The sequence below is a fragment of the Heptranchias perlo genome, chromosome 22, assembly GCF_035084215.1.
Source record: "Heptranchias perlo isolate sHepPer1 chromosome 22, sHepPer1.hap1, whole genome shotgun sequence".
NCBI lineage: Eukaryota > Metazoa > Chordata > Chondrichthyes > Hexanchiformes > Hexanchidae > Heptranchias > Heptranchias perlo.
The window spans coordinates 34772181-34796288 of NC_090346.1; the positions used below are offsets into that span (position 1 = coordinate 34772181).

Consider the following 24108-nt stretch of genomic DNA (forward strand, 5'->3'; position numbering starts at 1 on the left):
ATACTGAGTATAAACGTCAGTGCTACTGATATCACTCTTGTTGTCGGCTATTACCCTTCTAATGTCTACCTCCCGGGGGCGAAGAATGACAACGCATCTTCCTGAACACCGAGGGCTGCCAACCTCTGGAAAACGAAGAAAGCCGGTTTCCCACCAGGACAACTCATTCATTCAGTCATTGCTTTAAGTGCTCACCGCATCGTACTAAGTCTCAAACTAACACGGTGTCCGTCACGCGACGTTACTTGATGCTTTGAGACCTCACTCCAGTTTTCAATGAACCTTCCGAGATATTTTTCACTATCTCCAGCTCCCGCTAAATTGCTCTCTAATGTCCTACTTTCCACACACAACCCGCAGAAAAGCACCGAACGCAGAACAAAACTCACTCAGCGAACGGCGCCACTAAATAAAACTCCACCCTCCGCGTCCCTGCCAGCCCGACCGAGAAACCCCAGCGAGGCGAAAGCGCATCATTTTGCGACAGGGTGTCGATCTTCACCCGCTCCCCCCTCCCCCGGGAGGGAAAACAGCAGCTCGCTTTGCGGCAGTGTGTTAAAAAAGCAGTAACCAGGGTAGAGCGAGGAGGAGCGAGCGAGCGAGCGAGGCGACTGAGGAGCAAAGCGAGTGCGACGGCCCGAGAATGTGAGACGGCTGAAACAAGGTAGAGCTCTTTCTCCTTGCTCGCCAGGCTCTGTGAACCTACAAGCCGAAATAGTTAGAATCCAGCGAGCCGGGCCTTCAGTTCATTCGATGGTTGTTGGGGAAGGGAGTAAACAGAAACGTTTCCCCGTCACAGGTTTACCTTTCGGTGCGACTGATGGTGAATGCGTTGGTCGAAAGTGAAAGCGGCCCGTTTAAAAGGCGATGGCCTACCTCCAGTCTTAAAATTTAATAACGTAGATCCAGCAAAGGTTGGCTGTTGCTAAACGTCTCTTCTCTTTTCCCCCTCCCTCACCCTATGGGATTGGTGCAGATCAGAGCCCATGTGTTGCTTTGTTTACTGCAGTAACTGAAAAGATGTTGCGCGTTGTTTCTTTTCGAACGGGTACCTTTCTTTCATTGGCAATGATTTCTTTTTCTGACTTGGATCTCAGAAACAAATCGTGCCAGTTCCCCTCCATTCTGCCCTTGTTGTTGTGAAATCTATTGCATTAATCAGGAGTTTTAAAAAAATCTGTACAATAGAGTTTTGTTTTTAATATACTTACAAAGATTGGTTTATACAGCAACTTCGACGAAGTAAATTCTATCTTTTGGCAAATGATTTTTTTTGCCGAGTGCTGTGATGGGCTCGCCGATCAATCTGTAAGCCTATCTAATGAGTAAAGCCATACAGATCGGGAACATCCTGGGTTTGATCACTAATGTGTGCTGAATTTACAGCTTTTCCCTTGGGTTAGGGAAGGAAAATTGGCCAGGGTTATTTCTCCTGATCGCTCTCCAGTGACGTATGCTAGAAGTGTATGTGGACCTCCAACGAGGACAGGATCAGGCTCAAATGTGATGCCTCATGTAGTTGCAGAGCCAGCCAACACTTACTGTTAAGGCTTATATATGAATAATGGTCAAGGTATCAGGGTAACTCGTTGCCTTTGGAACTGTACTTAAAAGAGCCAACTCCTTCAGGAGAGATGGGAAGAAGATTGCCAAAAAGTAATTAGAAAGATGTAATGTGGCTTGTATTTGATGGCATTGACAGAAAAATCACATGCTGTTCCCTTTCTCTCTGCCTCCTGAGTTGGTGTTTGTGATCAGAAAAGTACCTCCTAAGTTGGCAGAATTGTGCATTCATATTTGATAATAGTCAACTAGGTGGCTATAATGTCTGAATGGGGATCAAATTGTGTCATAACTGATGTGAACCATGATGGTCTGTTAACACCATCTGAGCCAATTACTAAGTGCTGTGGGATATTTTACTAGGTTAAAGGTGCTATAAGAATGCAAGTTGTTTTGTTGTTGTTACTTCCTTAAAATATACCAACTACATATGACATTTGCTTACATACAAATGTATTATATATTAGAGACTTGCCAAAATTGAAATTTGAAAGTGAAGGAAGTAACTTGAGTGTTACTAGATGGATGAAAGCACAATATCCCACATGAATGAGATTAAATTCTGGAGTATTTATACTTCGTCAATAAGAAAAAAGTCTGCTGCCTATCAAGCTAGATTTTTAATAATTTCATATGGGGAAACATAGTGTTTTGTGTATGTACTTCGTATATATGGAATAAAAAAAGAAAGACTTGCATTTATATAGTGCCTTTCACAACCTCAAGCCCTCCCAATGAAGGACTTTTGAAGTGTAGTCACTGACTGTTGTAATGTAGGAAACAAGGCAGCCAATTTGCGCACAGCAATGTGATAATGACCAGATAATCAATATCACAATGTTTTAGTGATGTTGGTTGTGGGATAAATATTGGCCAGGACATTTGCGAGAACTCCCCTGCTCTTCTTCAAAATGGTGCCATGGGATCTTTTACATCCACCTGTTTAACGTCTCATCCAAAAGATGATACCTCCGACAGTGCAAAACTCCCTCTGTACTGCATTGGAGTATCAGCCTAGATTTTGTGTTTGTGCTCGAGTCTCTGGAGTGGGACTTGAACCCACAACTTTATGAGGCAAGAGTGCTGCCACTGAGCCATGCCTAACACCGTTAATGAGTTGAAGTATGTTCCAAAACTGTATTACAATCAAGAGGTTCTGATATTCTAAACTGAAAGGAAAGATTGAATGGTTTATGTTGTCAAAGACTTGCTGTAATTAAAAATTCAATGTATAAAGCTAGTGGTTATTTTACAAAAGTTACAGCAGACATTTGTGGATCAGCCTTCTTTTGATGGTGATATTTCACATTATAAGATGACAGTATTACAGGAGTTACTGAGAGTTTTTGAGTACAGTCCTGTTTTGTGAACAAATGGCCATTGAACTAAGAACATCTTTGCTGCTGTGATATAAAGATATTACAGAGTCATTATATATCATAACTGAGTTTTTGATAAATGTTCCTAGCTAAATCATCCTGTGGCAGGATCAGTTAAATCTTTTGTCACAAAGTCCATTGTTTCGGAGTCTAGAACCATGCATGTTAGTGACAGGGTTTCTTTATTGGCTTGATGAACCTGGTTGACTCATAAACTAAGATTCTGACACGGAAGAAAAATCTGCTCAGAATGTTTTATCTAAAAATTGCAGCCAGAATCAACACGAGTAGAAAATAATAAGGTAAAAAGAATACATAGTAGAAGGGAGGAAATTTCCCCCTCTAAAAATACAGCATGACATAAAAAATGTTTTAAAGAATCCATGCAGCCACAGGGAAATCTATACTTTTTATTTGGATTATACTGCCTGGATCTGTAAGTTAATCTAAATCAGTAGTTTTCTATGCATACAAGTTGTGGCCCAGTGACTCAGAAAAGTATATATTTTTTTATTTCTCAACAGTGATTCTAGAAAGTTTTATGTACAATGAATAGGCACTTTTACATTGATAACGTGCAGACTATAAAGTATACAACCAGACTTTCATAAAGCCATTGCATTGGTAACTCAATCTTTCATGATTTTTGATAATGGAGGTCACAGATGCAAAAAGCGAGTGCATTATGCTGTTGGTCCTCCAACAAAGGAGTGAACACACCTAGGTGGACCACAAACGGAATAGTGTAGATTGCAGCTCTCTGCTTGCGTGCCACTCTTCTGTAGCTTGATTTCCAGTGTAAAAGTCCTGATGGCGCGTTAGAATCATTGGGTTGCCTGGCTCCGCAAGAGAACTGTAAGTTTCATTTCATTGGAAACATAGGAAAGTAGTGGATCAGGATCGCCCACTCCCTCAAATATCTAACCAATTTTTTCTTAAATTTTCCCCTCAGCTATCTGCCTTCACTAACTCTCTGGGCAGTTCACTCCACACGTTCACCACCTGCTGCATAAATTAGCCTGTGCTCCTTCCCTCTTCTAAGCTTGAGTTTTGAATCCTGGTTCTAGAATTTGTGACAGTCTTGAACATATTATTGGGGTACAATTTTATCTATTTCATTAAAAATCTTGCATAATGCCTCCCTGAATCTTCTCATTCAGAGTAAACAATCCCAAGCTCTTCGATCTCTCCTCATAGCTCAGATGCCTTATCATTGCTACACTGTCTCCAATGACAAAAGAGCTGAATTCCAGAGGTGAGGTGAGAATGACTGCCCTTGACATCAAGGCAGCGTTTGACCGAGTGTGGCACCAAGGAGCCCTAGTAAAATTGAAGTCAATGGGAATCAGGGGGAAAACTCTCCAGTGGCTGGAGTCATACCTAGCACAAAGGAAGATGGTAGTGGTTGTTGGTGACCAATCATCTCAGCCCCAGGATATTGCTGCAGGAGTTCCTCAAGGCAGTGTCCTAGGCCCAACCATCTTCAGCTGTTTCATCAATGACCTTCCCTCCATCATAAGGTCAGAAATGGGGATGTTCGCTGATGATTGCACAGTGTTCAGTTCCATTTGAAACCCCTCAGATAATGAAGCAGTCCGAGCCCGCATGCAGCAAGACCTGGACAACATCCAGGCTTGGGCTCATAAGTGGCAAATAACATTCGCGCCAGACAGTGCCAGGCAATGACCACCTTCAACAAGAGAGAGTCTAACCACCTCCCCTTGACATTCAAAGCCATTACCATCGCCAAATCCCCCAGCATCAACATCCTGGGGTCACCATTGACCAGAAACTTAACTGGACCAGCCATATAAATACTGTGGCTACGAAAGCAGGTCAGAGGCTGGGTATTCTGCGGCGAGTGACTCACCTCCTGACTCCCCAAAGCCTTTCCACCATCTACAAGGCACAAGTCAGGAGTGTGATGGAATACTCTCCACTTGCCTGGATGAGTGCAGCTCCAACAACACTCCAGAAGCTCGACACCATCCAGGACAAAGCAGCCCGCTTGATTGGCACCCCATCCACCACCCTAAACATTCACTCCCTTCACCACCGGCACACAGTGGCTGCATTGTGTACCATCCACAGGATGCACTGCAGCAACTCGCCAAGGCTTCTTCGACAGCACCTCCCAAACCCGCGACCTCTACCACCTAGAAGGACAAGAGCAGCAGGTACATGGGAACACCACCACCTGCACGTTCCCCTCCAAGTCACACACCATCCCGACTTGGAAATATATCGCCGTTCCTTCATCGTTGCTGGGTCAAAATCCTGGAACTCCCTTCCTATCAGCACTGTGGGAGAACCTTCACCACGCAGACTGCAGCGGTTCAAGAAGGCGGCTCACCACCACCTCCTCAAGGACAATTAGGGATGGGCAATAAATGCTGGCCTCACCAGCGACGCCCACATCCCATGAACGAATAAAAAAAAAGTCAGCCTAATCTCGGTGGTGGGCAAATTATTGGAAAAAAATTCTGAGGGATAGTATTAATAATCATTTAGAAAGACACGAATTAATCAAGAACATTCAGCATGGATTTGTTACGGGAAGGTCGTGTCTGATTAACTTGATTAAATATTTTAAGGTAGTAACAAGGAGGGTTGATGAGGGGAGCGCATTTGATATAGCCTACCTGGATTTTTAGCAAGGCTTTTGACAAGGTCCCATGTGGCAGACTGGTCAGAAAAGTGGCAAGTTGGATCCAAAATTAGCTCAGTGGCAGGCAGCAAAGGGTAATGGTTGACGGGTGTTTTTGTGACTGGAAGGCTGTTTCCAGTGGGGTTCCACCGGGCTCGGTAGTAGGTCCCTTGCTTTTTGTGGTATATATCAATGATTTAGACTTAAACGTAGGGGGCATGATTAAAAAGTTTGCAGATGATACAAAAGTTGACCGTGTGGTTGATAGTGCAGAAAAATTTTAAAGGATTGGTCAGGTGGGCAGAAAAGTGGCAAATGGAATTCAATTTGGAGAAGTGTAAGTTAATGCATTTGGGGAGGGCAAACAAGGCAAGGGAATACACAATAAATGGGAGGATACTAAGAAGTGTAGAGGAACAGAGGAACCTTGGAGTGCATGTCCACAGATCCCTGAAGGTAGCAGGACAGGTAGATTTAGATGGTTAAGAAGGCAAACGGAATACTTTCCTTTATTGGCCGAGGAATAGAATATAAGAGCAGGGAGGTTATGCTAGAACTGTATAAAACGCTCGTTAGGCCACAGCTAGTGTACTGCGTACAGTTCTGGTCACCACATTACAAGAAAGATGTGATTGCACTGGAGAGGGTACAGAGGAGATTTACGAGGATGTTGCCAGGACTGGAGAATTTTAGATATGGGGAATGATTGGATAGGCTGGAGTTGTTTTCTTTGGAACAGAGGAGGCTGAGGGGAGATTTAATTGAGGTGTATAAAATTATGAGGTGCCTAGATAGGGTGGATAGGAAGGACCTATTTCCCTTAGCAGAGAGGTCAATAACCAGGGGGCATGGATTTAAGGTAATTGGTAGAAGGATTAGAGGGGAGTTGAGGAGACTTTTTTTCACCCAGCGGGTGGTGGGGGTCTGGAACTCATTGCCTGAAAGGGTGATAAAGGCAGAAACCCTCATCGCGTTTAAAAAGTACTTGGATGTGCACTTGAAGTGCCGTAACCTACAAGGCTACGGACCAAGAGCTGGAAAGTGGGATTAGGCTAGAAGGTTCTTTTTCGGCCGGCACAGATATGTGGGCTGAATCACCTCCTGTGTCGTAAATTTCTATGATTCTATGAAAGAAATAACTCACACCCTATCATGATGTCTCAGGACATCCCAAATCACTCAACAACCAATGCATTACTTTTGAAGTGCAGTTACTGCTATGAGAGCAAAAGTAGTAACCAATCATGGCGTACAATTTGTGTACAACCAAGGTCCTACAAGCAGCAAATGGTTAGATCATTTCTTTTGGTGGTGTTAGTTGAGAATTGTTGGCTAGGGCACTGGGAGAACTGTCTGCTCTTCTTCAAATCATGTCATGGAATCTTTTTCAATCTATCTGAGCTGGAACATGGGGTCTCATTTTAATATCTCATTCTAAAGATGGCACCTTGCGGACTAGTTGCAATTGTGGCATGGTATCAAAGCCTTCTTGAAATCTAAAAATATCACATCCACAGAATTTCTGTTGTCAATAAGGTCCTTCATTTCCTCAAAGAACTCACTTGGATGTTGCCTGGTATGAGGAAATACAAATATGAATACGGCCTTGAAAAATTGCACTGTTTTCATGGGCACCTCTGACAATGTTACGCTCCCTCAACTGCAAGCACAGGTTATATGCTCAAGTCTGGAGTGGGGCTTTAACCTACAATCTTCTGACAGAGGTGAAAGTGTAACCAAATGTGCCAAATGGACACTTTAGAGCCATTTAGTTTATATTCCCCCTGTTTATTTCCCTTCCCTAGTCTATTAACTAAGCATTTTTCCACATCAAATGCCATATACTACTCATCAACCCACCTTCCCAACCTATCCGGATCCCTTTGTATTTTTGGTTTGCCCATTCCCTATTGTTTGAAACCCCTCCCAATTTGGTGAAATCTGCAAATTTAGACAGTTTTATTTCTGCCCCAGTTCCAAATCATTTATATCCACAGTAAACAGCAAGAAATTAAGGAGCCATTTGACAGCGATGTTTAAAACTATGAAGGGATGGAATAGAGTCGATAGAAACAAACTGTTTCCAGTGATTGAAGGGTTTAGAACAATGTGCCATAGGTATAAGATTAAGGGGGGAGAAAGATTGGATAAGGGCCATTTTTGGGCGCGGGTAGCGTGATGTGCTTTTACCCCGTGCCCAATGACCCCTGCGCAGGCAGGACACGAGTTTCAGCCGGCCCGAGGACTCACCTGCAATCAGCGTTCCATTCCGGGCCTTACACGTGGAATCGATGCAATTTGCACTTTCCATCACCAGGGGGAGCTCAATCTCTTAAAGGGAGAATGTTTCTTAGAAATCTCTGAAAGGTAGCTGGTAACAGTCTACTGTCTGCACGGAGTCTGAACAGAGATCAGACATCGCACATGTAGAACAGAGATCAGACATCGCACATGTAAGACACAGATGCAGGTCCCATCCCTATGTTTACACACTGATGAGTTATGTTAAAACATTGAATAAATGTTGCACACTACTAAATCCCACATCCTGCAATCTGCACACCAGACCTCACCAATCTGCTGATCTGAGTTGGCACCAGGCCTGCGAGAGTGCATACACCAAGGTTCTCTGCTGATGCACTAGAGACCTTGGTGCAAGAGGTTGATAGAAGGAGGGACATCCTATACCCGCAGAACCTAGGTGGTGGGGGGTGGTGGCAAGAGGCCCTCCAGACGTATATCCAAAAGGTAGTGGGAGGCATCATGAACATGGATGCAGTGCAGGAAGAAGTTCAATGCTTTGACATGAGTGGTCAAGGTGAGTGAGGTCAACTGTCAAATGGCGTCTCCTACCAACTGCACCGCGCACTACACCCCCCATCACCCATATACCAACAAACTCGATCCATCAGTACTCAACTCTTCCAACCAGATGCTTCCTCTCACCCTTACACATTACCACTGTTTCAAGCCAGCCACCCACCCACAACTCACAGGCCACACACACTGGCAGCTATTCAGCATGACAGGCACTTCATCCAGACACACATCCTGCTTTCTTGCAGGAGAAGGTGGCACATATCAGGAGGCAGCAAGTGGCAGTGGCATTTACCCCCTCGAGCCTGTTCCACCATTTAGTGAGATCATGGTGGACCTGTGACCTTACTCCATATACCTGCCTTAGCCCCCTATCCGTTAATACCCTTGGTTCACAGAAATCCATCAATCTCAGATTTAACATTCACAAGTGAGCTAGCATCAACTGCCATCTGCAGAAGAGCGTTCCAAACGTCTCCCACCCTTTGCATGTAGAAGCATTTCCTAACTTCATTCCTGCACATCCTGGCTTTAAATGTAAGGCTATGTCCCCACATCCTAGTATTCAAGTAGGAGACCTCCGCAAACAGTTACAAATGTCTCGGTGGCCAGAAGCAATAATCCAGCCACTAACCTGTAAATCCTGCAAATCCTGCATGGTCCCTTTAAATAGCTCTCGTGGGGGGGTCTTCTAGGCACTCCAACCCACGTTCAGATGGTCCGGGTTAAGACTCTGCGTTGAGTTGAGCGTTAAGTCCCAAAATGGTGTCTATGACTTTAAATCAGCATTGCACACTGATTGAAGCCATTTTCTTCCTACTTTGTATGATTCCAGCGTACGTTATCTGCACCTGCGCTAACTCCTATACCAAGATGACGTCCAGCGCACGTCATGCTGGAAACGTGCATGCGCATCCAAGACACCAACTTGGATGTCAGAGAGGCCGTGTCGTGCTGAAACAATGGGCGCTACGCGGCCCAATTTAGCGCCCTGTATGTAAGAGACTTAGGACAGATAGCAGGCAAAACGTTTTTTAACACGGTGGTGAGGGCAGTGGAATGCACTACCAGAGTTGGTGATTGAAGCCAAGACCATATCAGCATTTAAAAATAGGTTAGATGGATGGTTGTAAGAAAGTGGGATTTGGGAGGCCACCTGGAGTAGGACTACTATTCATGTGGAGGATAAACATCAACATGGGCTGGATAGGCCAAATAGCCAGTTTCCATGTTGTAATTTTCATATAATTCTGTGGAATAAATCTGTGCTCCTTTAGATAAAGGGTGTCAGTGGTGCGACCACTACTGTCTTGTTAGATTGCTTATTCCAACATCAAGTTGTGAATGAACCAGAGCTTCCTCAATGGAACGTTGGCAAAACCAAAGCAATGCCTTCAACTACATCCCCCTCCTGGGGTTGCAATTGGTCAGACAGCCCCATGCTTTATATAGTAGTCAGCAAATAAAGAGAAACTGTTTTCAACGGCAGGAGGGTAGGTAACCAGAGGACACAGATTTTAAGGTAATTGGCAATGGAACCAGAGGGGAGATGAGACATTTTTTAATGCAGTTTTTATGATCTGGAATGCACTACCTGAAATGGTGGTGGAATCAGATACATTAGTAACTTTCAAAATGGAATTGAATATATACATGGAAAGGGGAACTTTGCAAGGCTATGGGGAAAGAGCAGGGGATTGGGACTAATTGGATAGCTCTTTCAAAGAGCCAGCACAGGCAGGATGTGCTGAATGGCTCCCTTCTGTGCTGTGAGATTCTATGATTATGAGGTGTATGAGCAAGGTTGAGAGCAGGCCTTCCAGTATGCTGTCTCCACTGTTTAATGGTGGATCTGAAGAGGTAAAACAAACTAAGGATTAAATTCTGAGAACAGGTTGCATAAACTTGACATACTCCCTTTAGTATGGAAGATTGAGGGGTGATGTGATCAAGGTGTTTAAAACGTTAGAAGGATTTAATAAGGTAGAAACGGAGAAACTATTTTCTCTGATGGGGAATCAAGAATAAGGAGACACAATCTTAAAATTAGAGCTAGGCCATTCAGGCGCGAAATTGGGAGGCACTTTCTCATGCAAAGGGTAGTAAAAATCTGGAACTCTCTTACCCCAAAAGGCTGCAGATGCTAGGACAACTGGAGCTATCAAGACTGAGATAAAGAAGATTTTTGTTAGGTAAGGATATCAAGGGATATGAAGCAAAAGGGCTAACTGGAGTTGAGGTGCAGACCAGCCATGATCTAATTGGCGGAGCAGATTCAAGGGGCTGAATGGCCTACTCCTATTCCTAATGTTCCTATTACAAATTAAATAATTAAGAAGAAAGGTGACATAAAATGATTACAAATTTAAACAAGAAAATCAAGTTTTAGTACATTTTACTTAAGCTTTATATAGAAAAAAATGCAACTCTAATCTTGGATCTGAGTAGCTTAAGGATCAAAGATCAGCAAGGAGTGTGAAATTTGGTTGAGGAGAAGACCAAACAGTGTAAGCTGTTGGATAGTCATAGCGGTTTGTTCCACCTGCCACAATTGTGATGAATTTCATCAGACCTTTATTGGGCTACTGGTTAGACTGTGTTACCCTAGGGGAGGAGGTTTTTGCTGACATGGCATCTGTAGAAAGAATTGCTCAGGATTTATATTTATATCTACAGTTTTATTTGTGGTGTCTAATTTCACTTTTGAATCATTCTAGGTCCAGCCATAGTTCGAACATTGACAAGAATGCAACATTGGTTGAAGTACCATTTCATTTTCAGGTCACCTTAAGGATGTCGAGGACTAAAAGGACTCAATTTGGCACATTAATAACTGCTTTATTTTGTAACTTCTACGTAGGCAATTTAATACAATTGGCAACATAATTATCACAAACCTTGTAATAGTTTGGTTTCAGAATTACAACAGCACATTAGTTGGCATCAATTTAACGTAGCATGGCCCAGTTTCATATTAGAGTTCCACAGACTTAGCGGTTTCACCCTAAAGCAGTAACATTCATTTTCAAGGATTACAGTATAATTAGCCCTTTTGTAATTTTTATAGGAATGCAGCAGGTCTTAAACATCCGCTGTCCACGTCTTTAACTTCATTGATGTTAGTAGAAGTGCATATGACCTTTTTGATCAAGCATAAGTTTAACTGTTGTATCAAAACACTTCTGTCCCTCTCCGTGGTGCTGGTTCTTCCCCAGGGTTACATCTTTGGTGAGTCATCTCTAATCTCCTTTCCTGGTTCTTTAAACAGTCTTCTAATAATATCATACACATATTTATACTGTTATTTCTTATACTATTGTAAACTTATAGTACGGAGTTACCTTGCATAGACTTCATTCCACATCTAAATTTTCTCCAAACCTTTCAAAGTCCTTCTATCATTATTTAAAACTAAACATTATTCCCCCGACACCCCCCCCCCCTGCCCCTGACTATATTAACTTGCCAGGATGAAAGCATTACATCAGGTAGTCTGAGCAATCAGTCACTCCCCACAAAGTATAGAATTTCAATTATAACTGCACAAACACATCTGGAGGTTTTAATTGTACAACCTGCTTTATCTCTGCAAATGCTTCACATCTGCACTTAATTAAAAGCACATTAATTTTGAAGTTACCCAAAAATGTGGGTCCTTCTGCTCATTACTGACAGTAGGCAAAGATGCGTGAGAGTGATTGAATCCTTTGCTTACAGGTATCTCTGTAAGGGTCATCGAGTCACTGGCTAGGTTCCAAACAAAGCGTTGAGGGAACACAGAACTGAAGGATCAACAGACTCTAGTCTAAAACACCAGCTGTAGAATGTGATAAGTCAGGGAAGAGATAACTGAGACCAATAGCCTTCTTCGTTTTAATGAGTGTACTGTGGACAGAGGTATATTTGTTAGATTTAGTTTTGCCTTGTACAGGATTGCCTCCCTTTTCCTTGATATGATCCAGCTAAGAGCAAATGTGCTAGTACTCATGTACACTTGTGATTTTGGTGCTTAAATTATGATTTTATGAGCGGCTCCAGTGAGAACACCCCCAAGAGCATGCAAGATAGAATTAATCCAGGTTGGAAGACTATTGGTGTCTCTCAGGCTGCAGTAATGTATGATCTGTTCATGCCTATCGAATGATACTCACAAAATGACCTTATGTTGTGGAATGCGGAGTCTCAAACCTGATATCAATTACAACCTGTTGAACGGGTCTAACTTAGAAACAGTCTAATAGCCTTACAAACATATCTGTAAATTTAGTTATCTCACTAACTTTATTTGTGCAGTTACTTCACATTTTCATCTAAAGGTATATCCAATTGTTGACAGAACCATCTGAAGTCCCAATATTGCTGACTGTGGGAGGAAGCAACTCACTGTTCTTTGATTTGTACCACTACTGTGTGTGTGCAGTGTTCAAGCACTCCTTATGGTACTAATAATCATGTAAAGAAGTTAACAATATTACATTGGCTTTACTATTGAAGTTCCTAAACTTGTGTTAAGCAGATGAAAGTGGTGCAGGGGCTGGGGAAATCTAAATGCAAAAAAAACTGATGCCACTGCTTCACGATTTCCTTCTGAACAAAATTTGCTTACTTTTTTTTAAGTACAGGAGGAAAGAATGAAAGGAAGGACAGATGAAAGGATGCTGAGGAAGTATGTAAGGCTGTATGATGGATGGCAACAGAAAGGAGAATTCTTTCTGCAGTAGGCCTGTTGGATGGCTGAATCAACCAGATGATGATGGTGGCATTTCTAAACCGTGGCTCTGGAAAATCTCCAATTGCTTTTCAACGGTTGAAAAGACATTGCCGTTTAGTAGAAAAACGGTAAATTCTCATTGCAACCTATTAAATTTACTGCATTATTGTACATTGTAACAACAACCACATTTGCTTATGAAATATAGCAGTGGTGTAAATAAGATTTCGTATGGGTCACAAGTAAGGTTTTTCTGCTTTCCGCACACGGTGTTGTGTTTCGAAGTTGAGCACTCTAGTAGGCAAATAGCAAATGGTTAATTTTATTTCACGTAATGGATGACACACCTTGCAACATTGAGTAATATCATTTTCATTTTGTTTCATTGAAAATTTAAAAAAAGATCTGATGAGTATGCTTAATGCCAGCCTTGTGAATTGAACATAGTTCATCCAGTTATTCAATATTAACCTTTTTTAAAAAAAATAAATTGCCTGGGGTGAAAAGCAAGTTTTGTCATTTTAATCTTTCTCCTCCATGGAAGCCAAGACATTGGCCATTTATGGACCGTTGCTTGTCACCTTGTAACCATTCTTTTTAGCAAACTTGCAACTTGTAACAAGCTTTATGTAATTGAATTCCTCACCACCAAAGACTGTAATTTCAAGGAAATTAGAGATTGCTATTTGGTTATTTTTATTTTCTGATGTCATCTTAATCTCAGTTGGTGCATCATTGAATTCTATGTAATATTTGTAGGTAGAGTTGTGTTAGAAGTCGGCACCGTTAATTGTCACGTAATGTTACCTGCTAGAATAATAGCTGAAATTTGAAACTGGTGCTTTTAGTTGAAATGCATTCCTACACATAGGTTATTGAGTGGCTCTGCACCAATGTCCAAGCATGGAAACCGATGCATTTACATGAGGTGATTTGTAAGTGATAATTGTGATGAATGTAATAATTTTACATAATCAGGGCTTCTGCAGTGTGAAAAAGAAATTTGAATTCGTAACTCTCTGAAGTTGACAGCCTCAGAACTCTAATAATTGCTGCATGGTGGGGGGGGAGTGGGAACTTTTTTTTAAAGTAAAATTGGTCTTTCATCATCGCCACCGCACCCTTTTCCCCTTCTCCCTCCCCCCCCCCCCCCCCCTCTCTGAGGCACATGTATTGGTACACAAATGTTATTGGAAGGCATTTAGCACATTTTTTGCTCTAACTTGAAAGCAACAAAGAAAAAAATCCTAACACAAGCTAATCTCTCATCTTAGTTTCATTATATTCTTGCACATACTACATCATAAATGTTACTTTAAATGGTGAAGTGTTTGTTTAATGTTCACTGTTCATGGACATATAAAATTTGACAATATAATCAGTATTTACAATAATTTCCATAGTATTGTGTAAGTCTCAATACTTTTTCTCTTCGTGTGTGTGAATTCCTTTGTAACAATCTTTGCTTGTGTGAAAGGAAATGATTACATTATTTTTTAAATGCAAATTCTAAAACTAGTGTATGAAAGATTTCAGGTTTGGGTATATTTTGTAATGAAGGAATAATTGTGTACCTTAACAATGCCAGAAATTTAGATATTAATCCTGAGTATTTTGTCTTTTTTTCTTATTCTAGAAAAATTACATGGAGAGCAACAAACCCGTGTTAGAGTTGAAGGATTTTCCACCTCCCTCCCATCATGCCAGTTCTAATTTCTTTGCAAGTGCCCCGCCATCTGACAATCAGATCTTTCAACAGCAGCAGTCAACTGGCACTAAAGTAAGCTGCTGCCCTCATTGTGGTAATGAGGCTTCTTGCTCCCTCCAAATTCACAATGGTGGTGGTTGCATTCACTCTGTAAATAGCGGAGCTTTAGAACACACAAGTGCTGGAACAGTCACATGTCAAATAGGCTCGAGGCCTACTTTCCACTCGTCAAAGTCTTGTAAGGTGGCTACAGCTAACGACCGTTTAGATGGGGTTCCATGTCACTTGCCTGGTCCCTATGTAGAGAATGTTGTCTCTGGTTGTCAGCTTCAGCCACCTCTTTCCCAGCATCTGTCCTGTTGTGGAAGCCTCTTCAAACAGCTGCAGCCTTTCCATGGTAGTGTCCACAAGCTGCATCAAGTTCCTATGCATCAGAGCTGTAATACATCCAGTTTTTTTTCCTGCACAGAGCTCACTGGTGGGGTTAGTGGGCATTTGGAAGATCATGTGAATCAAGCTGAGCTACCTAAACGTGTTTGCACCAACTCTTTACATTTGCACATGGCACCTGTGTTTCTGAAGGGTTCACATTACTGTGATGATTGTTTGAACAAGGTTGGTATAATTTTACATTTTATTTGATTTAAAGAAAAAAAAGGTTAACAGTGGATTTTTAAAAATAGTTTCAATTCTTTAGCTTTCTAGTTTGAATACAATTTTAAAATGCTGACAAGTTTGCACTAGAGTATATTGTTTAGCTTATTAATCTTTATACCATATGTGTGGCTTCTAGAATTATTTATGCAATCTACAAGTAACCAGTAGAATGTTTTTTATGATGCATTTGTATCCCTCAACTGTGTCAGAAAAGATGTTGCAAATGTGAAAAATGTGATGACACAGAAAATATTCATAATACAGTCACACCAACAATAATCCCCACAACCAATCAAATCCCAATTTTCACATGTTTTTGCTCTTCTGCACAATTTCATCCTTCAAGCTCCAGCCTCAAACTGTCACTGAGAAAACATTGACACTATCTGGCCTTCCAAAAGAGTTGTTTTGCTGCCTGAATGTTAAGTGTGGACTAAAACACAATTCTTATCTATTTTTAAATAAATATAATTAAAATTGTAATGCCATATAAATGGAATGAATGCCGGTGATTGGTAATGTGTTTCCCATACCTTCTCAATGTGTGCACTCTATCATGTGCGCGTGAAAGGGACCCATGTGAAATCTTATTTCGCACCCCTCAATTTTATTCCCTTCAATTCTAAAGTTGATGTTGGCGTTCAATTCCACTGATGCTGACAGCCCTCCAGTAACTAACTCAGTTGAGTATTAATGGCAAGCTGTTCAACCATGGGGAGGAATTGCACCGAAGCTTGATCCTGCCCTCATCATGATGTCCACATGCATGCACTTTACAGGAGGGATCATTGGGCAAAGATCACAAGTGGGGACCCAGGTTAACTTTTTTTTTAACCTTCATAGTGCAGGAATAATAGGACTAATTTTAGTGACTCCAGTACTGGCGGGTTGAAATCAGCCAAGACAGCTGTTCTGTGTGGCTCAATATGATATCATCCTGGAGTGCGACTTTTTTTTATAAAGACATTTATTGTTTTTCTACCCTTTTGGTTACTATTCATTGCGCTCAGCCGAGGGGTGGCGCAGGCAAACTACTTTCAAACTTTATTCAATATCACTCCAACTGAATGCTAAGAAATGTGCAGGAGTAACCTGTGGTGACCTATCTTCTGTTTTTCTTTACTCTTGTGAAAGTACCTGGCTTCTCACTGTGCCCCTTAAATATTCAGCTGAGTTCAAGGAATTATGCTGAGTCTGTGTAAAAAAAAAAAAGTATTTTAATACATCACTATATTACTGGGTAGGTAATTTGTTGAAATTTAAAAAAAATCCACTACATAATTACAGGATATGGAAATAAGAAATAGGAGCAGGAGTAGGCCATACGGCCCCTCGAGCCTGCTCTGCCATTCAATAAGATCATGGCTGATCTTCGACCTCAACTCCACTTTCCAGCCCGATTCCCATATCCCTTGATTCCCCTAGAGTCCAAAAATCTATCAATCTGTCTCAGCCTTGAACTTACTCAATGACTGAGCATCCACAGCCCTCTGGGGTAGAGAATTCCAAAGATTCACAATTCTCTGAGTGAAGAAAGTCCTCCTCATCTCAGTCTTAAATGACCGACCCTTTATCCTGAGACTATGCCCCCTGATTCTAGATATTGTGTGTTAGTGCAAACATAGGTATTTATAGTTAATATTAAAATATGGACTTTTTCTGGAAGCATGACTGATGACTTTATAGGTATTGTAAAAGCAGAAAATCTGAAACTTCTTGGCTTATTTTCTTTGTAACAGTATAGTGTAACCTGGTTTGTCTGTGCTACAAAGAATATCTAATGCATGTTAATTTAGTTGCAGTGATATTTTGCATGAATTTCTCAAAATTAAAGCAGGTTGCTTTGCATGTAATCTGAAGAGTTGCCCTAGTTTGTCTTTTTTAAATCTTTGCTGCAGCCGCCCAGACGTCCTGTTATAGACGCTACAAAGATTTGGCCAAATATTCCCCCTCCTGCTCAGTCTGCTCCACTACCCATATCTATGTGCAATGGTGTTCAAATTGAAGGTCAAACTGCAGAGACACCAATATTAACAGCAGGAAACTTGGGCATCCAGCCACAGAAGTATGGTACGTGTGATCGCAGTATTATCCTAGTTTATGCTTTAATACTCTTTACCATTAATTTTAACTTTTGTTTTGAACAAAAAGTAATGAGGAGTCATTGTCAATACTTATTTAAATCTATATTAAGAACCTTCCCTCCCCCCCCCCCCCCCCCCCCCTCCAAAATTGTATAATTTTATTTCTTGGGAGGGATAATCAGATGAAGTACTTCAAGATTTTCGGGATTCTGCTACATTACTTATGTACTCCTAATTTATTGAACAGTTTACAAGCTGACTACGAAGATAAAACAACTGGAAGTGGATTATTTATCTATATATTTAATATTCTATTACGCATGTATATATAGAGAGCCCTTTAATTGTCAGTAACATCAAGGAAACCATACTTTTCAAAAGCAAGAAAAATCATGTGGTTACTGAGTGATGATTCCTCATGTGCAAGCAGGCAACACAGGCATGAAGGGGGCATCACAAGCAAACCCAATCCTTTCTTCACCTGATGTCCACATATGTGCAGTTTTTAGTGGGAGTCACTGAATAGTGATTAGGAGCAGGAACCATGACTGACATCCCTCCGACCCCACCTTTCCCTAGCTCAGAATTGCACCGGGCATTTATAGTGCCCCTATTGCTACCCTGCTTCAGATCAGCTAACTCAGCATAGACTGGGATCAAACGTCGGACCCTAAGTTCCACACTGGGAACTGCAGATATCAGTTGAGCCATCGAGGGAGCAGGCTGTAGAAGACTAATGGTGGGGGCAATGTTAATAATGTCCATGAGTAGCTAGCAAGAGGTATGCTGTTGTGGGTTGTGTTGACCCAGCCATTTTTTTTTACTGAATTGAAGTGCTGTGTTGCTGCACAGTGTTGCTTCCAAGCCCAACTGAGAACTGTAAACGTGCCTAATCAGAATAAGTAAATTGGAATGTCAGTCAAAATTGCTGGAAGCTTAGGCATTTGCTGTTAACTACCAGAGCATTCTGTATTGAGTTTTCAATATCAAAACAAACCAGTTTTAGTTTCAACTAGCTAAGGTTTCTAAATGAAAAATTCACCCTGTTTAAATATATAAGCCAGCATTTTGAAGGTCAGTTTATTGATTAGCAATTCGTTTATCATATTTATGAATGCAGTGATGCCTTTTTTTTAAGTTCCTTCAAAATTGGATCAAATCAATTGCTTCTTTCAATAAATTATTGAACGATCCATCAGTGGATTTAATTCCCACTTGTCACTGAGCCCTGCCCACTTCATTTTGCTAATTAATGCAATTTATGGTCAACAACAACTGCTATTACATTCAAGTGGGTGTAGGTTGATTTAATTCCAAGAGTCTGATTGTGGTTCTGGGCAGGACCTGCTGAAAAAATTGGAAATTGTCAATCCCCAAACAATTAAAACTGTCAAATCCCTATTATCATTCCTTTAAATGGAAAAGATACATTATTTCTTTCAAATTGATGCCTGAAAGCCAGTTGAAGAACTTCAGTTGTGTAAATAAAACTGGTTTTAAAATATCTTCTAGAAAAGAAGCCCTCTTGCTCCCTTTGTATGCCCTCCCAGAATTTTATTTACTTTGGCTTCCATTTCTCAGTATACTGTACTAATAAATGTTTTGATAATTTGTACTTGTTTATATCAAAATGCATTCTGATGTCCTGATTAGTGGGTGCCAGTGTAAGCAGCGTAGATCTTTGCAACAGTTATGTTTTAATGAGCAATTCTATTCTTTTTTGTGTTATTTTAGTTGGCACCTTTTGAATTAAAAATAAAATTATAGGAGGGTGCCGCTTTATTTGTTAGCTGTAACAGCTACTGAAAAAAAGCACATTGAAAATGTGGTTCTAATTCTGGGATGAATTTTCACAGGATCGCCTGATGTTGGTATACTAGGTCAACAGCCAGAAAATCTGCCTCCTATTGGAGTGTTTTGGGATATAGAAAATTGCTCTGTCCCAACAGGACGTTCAGCCATGGCAATAGTACAGCGAATCCGTCAACGTTTTTTTCAAGGCCACAGAGAAGCAGAATTCATGTGTGTATGTGATATTAGCAAGGAGAACAAGGAAGTTATCCAGGAACTTAACAACTGTCAGGTAAGGCAGCTCTATAACCTGCCAATAGCAGTTACTGTACTTTCTGAATCTAAGGGCTATAACTTGCTTTTAGTTTATAAAACAAAAGACAGGCACTTTGCTGTGAAAAGTTTTTAAAGTGTAAGAGTGATGAATGTTTCTTGTATTTTAAACTTTTGGAAGGTTAGTAAATGTATGATGATATTCTGTGCGTTCAATTGGACAGCTCCCAATTTTACATTCTGTTGACTTCAAAATCAGGCGGGTGTAGAATGGGCAGCCGATCTGATCATATCAGTTTCCCACCAGACAGGTTAGGTTAAAATTACCCTCTTTGTTCTTGATTAATCCCCCGAGCTTATGTGGATAAGAAGGTACTTGTATTTTTTAGCTCTGAGGTTGTGATTGAAAATATGTATACTTTCTTATCACTTCTATGTTGCAGGTGACAGTTGCACATATCAATGCAACAGCAAAGAACGCTGCAGATGACAAGCTTAGACAGAGTTTGAGACGATTTGCTGACACTCACACTGCTCCATCCACCGTTATTTTGGTGTCTAGTAAGTAATCAGTGTTACAAAATGAAATGTAGCAATTTGGATACAGGACTCATTTATTTCAATTTGAAATATTTATGACAAGAAAGGAACAGGATCTAGAATAGCAGCTCAGTGATGTCGCCACAATTAAAAATACAAAGCGATCGGGATTGGGATGGGCACTGTTAAGCATCTGCAATTTTAGGTTTTGGAGATCCAGAGTGCATGGAGTGATGAAAATTGATGTCTTGTGTAACAGAGTAGCAGCATGTATTCTTTCAGTTGATGATCAAGGCAGATTTTGCGAAGTGCTCATTGTTTAGTTGTTGAACTTTGTGTCATCTCTTACATGCATTCCTTAATAAAGTACCGAGCAGTGAGTGAACATTGAAGAAACCTTTTCCAGGCTTTTGTAGTTTGAAATAGAAGGGTGAAAGTTTGATTTTAGTCAGAATTTGTACTTTCTAATAATTGTGGCTTTGACATTTTGCAGCTGATGTTAACTTTGCCTCAGAACTGAGTGACCTTCGGCATCGACATGGTTTTCAGATTATTTTGGTGCACAAGAATCAAGTTTCAGATGCACTTCTACAACATGCACATAAGCATATCAAATTTGAGGAATTTGTTTCTAACCTGCCGCCAAGATTACCAGAGAAAACACCAGTAAGTGTCTTCTAAAGCATTCATCTAAATTAAAATTAACAAATGACTAAATCTGAAGTATTAATGGATCATTTGAGACTTGTATTTTTTAGCTCTAAGGCTTCAAGCATTGTTCATTAGGAAATTTTCCTCCATCTTTTCTCCAGAGGACAAGCTGGAGTCCTCTTTACCCTATTTAGGGTTAGCTGTGGCTCAGTTGGTAGCACTCTCGTCTCTGAGTCAGAAGGTTTTGGATTCAAGTCCCACTTCAGAGACTTAAGCACAAAATCCAGGCTGACACTCCAGTGCGGTACTGAGGGAGTGCTGCACTATCAGAGGTGCCGTCTTTCGGATGAGATGTTAAACTGAGGCCCCGTCTCGCCTCTCAGGTGGACGTAACAGATCCCATGGTACTATTTTGAAGAGGAGCAAGGGAGTTCTCCCTGATATCCTGGCCAACATTTATCCCTCAACCAACATCACTAAAAACAGATTACCTGGTCATTATCACATTGCTGTTTGTGGGAGCTTGCTGAGTGCAAATTGGCTGCTGTATTTCCTACATTACAACAGAGACTACACTTCAAAAAGTATTTAATTGGCAGTAAAGCACTTTGGGACATCCTGAGGTCATGAAATGCAAGTATAATTGCAATATATATAAATGCAAGTCTTTCTTTACAATGTTAAATATTAAATAATTCCCTAAAAAGACAATCTTTTGTTAGTTTCTAATGGGAACTCTAATAACAGTAAATTTGGGTACTTTATTGACTTGTCTGTTTTGCTTTTCCTATAAGCAAGGCTGCCTTTCTCCTGCAGCACTTGTATGTGAACAGTGACTAGGTTTTTCATACTGGAGTGAAAGGTAGCCCTGGTATTCAGAAGTTGTGATGTTTCAGTTAGAAGTGATTGAATTGTGGGGCCCCCATAGATTTCATCAGCTTTTTAAAAAGTGTGTACTCAATAAAAAGATTGCAGTACATTTTTATTTTTAACAAAAAAAGCAAATTTGCCCATGGATGAACAAATGGAATATTGTTTATCAGTCAGAATAAGTTTAAAGATTTGTTTTAATTCTTTTGGACCATAATGAAACATTTCTGTATTGATTTTTGTTTCTTGCTTTTTCTTTCTCTCAATTGCTTATTCTTCCTCTCTTTCACTCTTGCTTTTTCATTCACTTGCTCACTCACTTTCTTACTCGCTCTCCAGCAATGCCATACTCTTCTGTATGTGTACAATTTGCCACTCAACAGAGACAGCAAGCAAGTAAGCAACAGACTGCGCCGTTTGTCTGATAATTGTGGTGGAAAAGTTTTAAGCATTACCGGCAGCAGTGCAATCCTTCGTTTTACAAGCCAGGAAAGTGCTGAGCGTGCACAGAAGCGTATGGAGAATGAAGATGTCTTTGGCAATAAGATCCTAGTATCATTTACACCAAAAAATAAAGATCTTTGCGAAAGCAAAAATAACTGCTTTACAGTTGAAAAGACAAAATCCCCTAAAAAGGCAAGCAAACTTACAAAACTCTCTCAGCTGAACAAAGACCTCGATGAGCAATTACAGAATGGTAAAAATTCTACAGTAAAGAACTCACAGACATCCCAAGGATCAACAGTTAAAAACGTCAATGTCAGAAGTTTACAGGTAAATTGTTAATTTAACGCAGCTCAAATTACATATGGAACCACAGGAGGTACAATAAGATTACTGTGGCCAATCTCTCTGTACAAATGGGGAAAGAACAGAAAATCCTTATGTAATAAGGGTAGACAACAATGCAAACCTCCCATTGGGTATTATTCATATTATGGGGCTTGTGGTAATGCACTATTGTCAGCGAAATGGAGTTGAGGTTAAAAGTTGAGGAATCCAGCTCAAGAAGTTTGTCTGGTTAGTAGCTGACACATACAGACTAGGAAGGTCCCAGGTTCAATCCCCATTCTTGATTGCTGTCCAGTAAACCTGTTGGAAGTGTATATTTGTGGACCAGCGTTGAGCTCAGCTGTGATATTCCCACTCAAGCAAATAGTCTGCAACTCTCACTGTTATAATTAATGGCCACTTGGGTGAAGTACTGGAGAGCAAGCCTAATGAGTAGTCATTTCTGTCAGGAAAGCGGCAGGACAGAGAAAACTGTCAAAGAAAAAAAAGGAAGAAACACAAAAAAGCGGAATGAGAAAAGCCTGTTTGGCTCTCCAAGGCTGCTCTTTTCACAAGGATATGTAATCTAATCTATTCGCTTGTCAAATGTGTATAAATACTGTCTTAATCCCCAAAAGTAAACGTGAACTATGAAATATGTGTCCACCCTCACATCTCTACTATTCAACCCTGGGGACCAAACCTCCTTGGATGATGCCACCTCCTCCCCTAACTCCAGCTATCAAGTCCATGGAGCATTTGATTGTCTCTCTTAATACTTAACCCTATAATCTCATTCCAAATTTGATATTTATCCAGTTCCTTTTTAAAGGAGTTGATTGACCAAGTACCAATTGCTTTTACTGCATTTGTTTGAGGGAAATACATTTTTTTTAACCCAGTTACATGACAATTTTTATGGAATTGTTGTCTTTCCCCCATAGTATTACAACTGAAATGCCGATGGAGGGAATTTGTTATTGCCATCTGACACCCAAATGCTTTGCCAAACTGAAACACAATTTATATGTGCTATCCTTCCCAATTTTCATGATTTGTTGGGTAAATGCATCATGTAATGTTGTAATGAGCCATCCGGATCTAGTCCTGAATTCAATGCATGGTCTGCTGAGTTCGTTGATTTTAACTGGGACAGTTGTTGGGATGTCACAGTTGACATCAGTGCATTGAGGAGGGAGGGAAAAAATAAATCAGCAAATTTTCCCATTCCTGATTGGCATCCATTGACCCTACTGGCATTGTGTACATTAATTTGGGGTGAGAGCAAGGTGACAATAACTTGCCTATGGTCCAGAAGCCTACTTGACACTTGCTGGCTAGGATCACTTGTGATTTGGGCAATATATTAGAGGGCTATAACTCACCATCTTAGAGATAACAATAAGAGGACAAAACTATTGGGGGAAATATGTCTCCATAATTGGACTCTGAACTCTTTGGAAAAATTGGCCTGATTGGTTGCATATCCATTTGTATGATTTTGTTTAACAAAGTGCTGTGGCACATTACAATGTAAAGCACACAGGAATGTTCAACATCAGTAAACACCTCTCCCCTTGCTGTCCACCAACTATGAAAATGGTGGTCTACCATTATAATAATCCCCAAGCCCCTCAATCACATGC

The 24108-nt window shown here is 40.7% G+C and overlaps 1 protein-coding gene across 6 annotated transcripts in view; it reads left to right on the forward strand.

Moving 5' to 3' along the window:
• The first annotated feature begins 576 nt into the window (after window positions 1–576).
• Window positions 577–24108, forward strand: part of LOC137340639 (meiosis regulator and mRNA stability factor 1) — a 60214-nt gene continuing 36682 nt past the window's right edge. For 4 of the 6 annotated variants that reach the window (XR_010966842.1, XM_068003228.1, XM_068003230.1 and 1 more), the window contains exons 1-8: window positions 577–664; window positions 13029–13245; window positions 14754–15440; window positions 17381–17552; window positions 19423–19649; window positions 20074–20191; window positions 20664–20836; window positions 22031–22465. Coding sequence is in view for 5 of the 6 variants with exons in the window: in XM_068003228.1 (XP_067859329.1) it covers window positions 13087–13245; window positions 14754–15440; window positions 17381–17552; window positions 19423–19649; window positions 20074–20191; window positions 20664–20836; window positions 22031–22465 (1971 nt within the window). In the remaining variant the exon portion in view is untranslated. Of the gene's footprint in view, window positions 665–13023; window positions 13246–14753; window positions 15441–17380; window positions 17553–19422; window positions 19650–20073; window positions 20192–20663; window positions 20837–22030; window positions 22466–24108 lie in introns of all 6 variants that reach the window. The other 2 variants (XM_068003229.1, XM_068003232.1) reach the window with 2 other exon arrangements.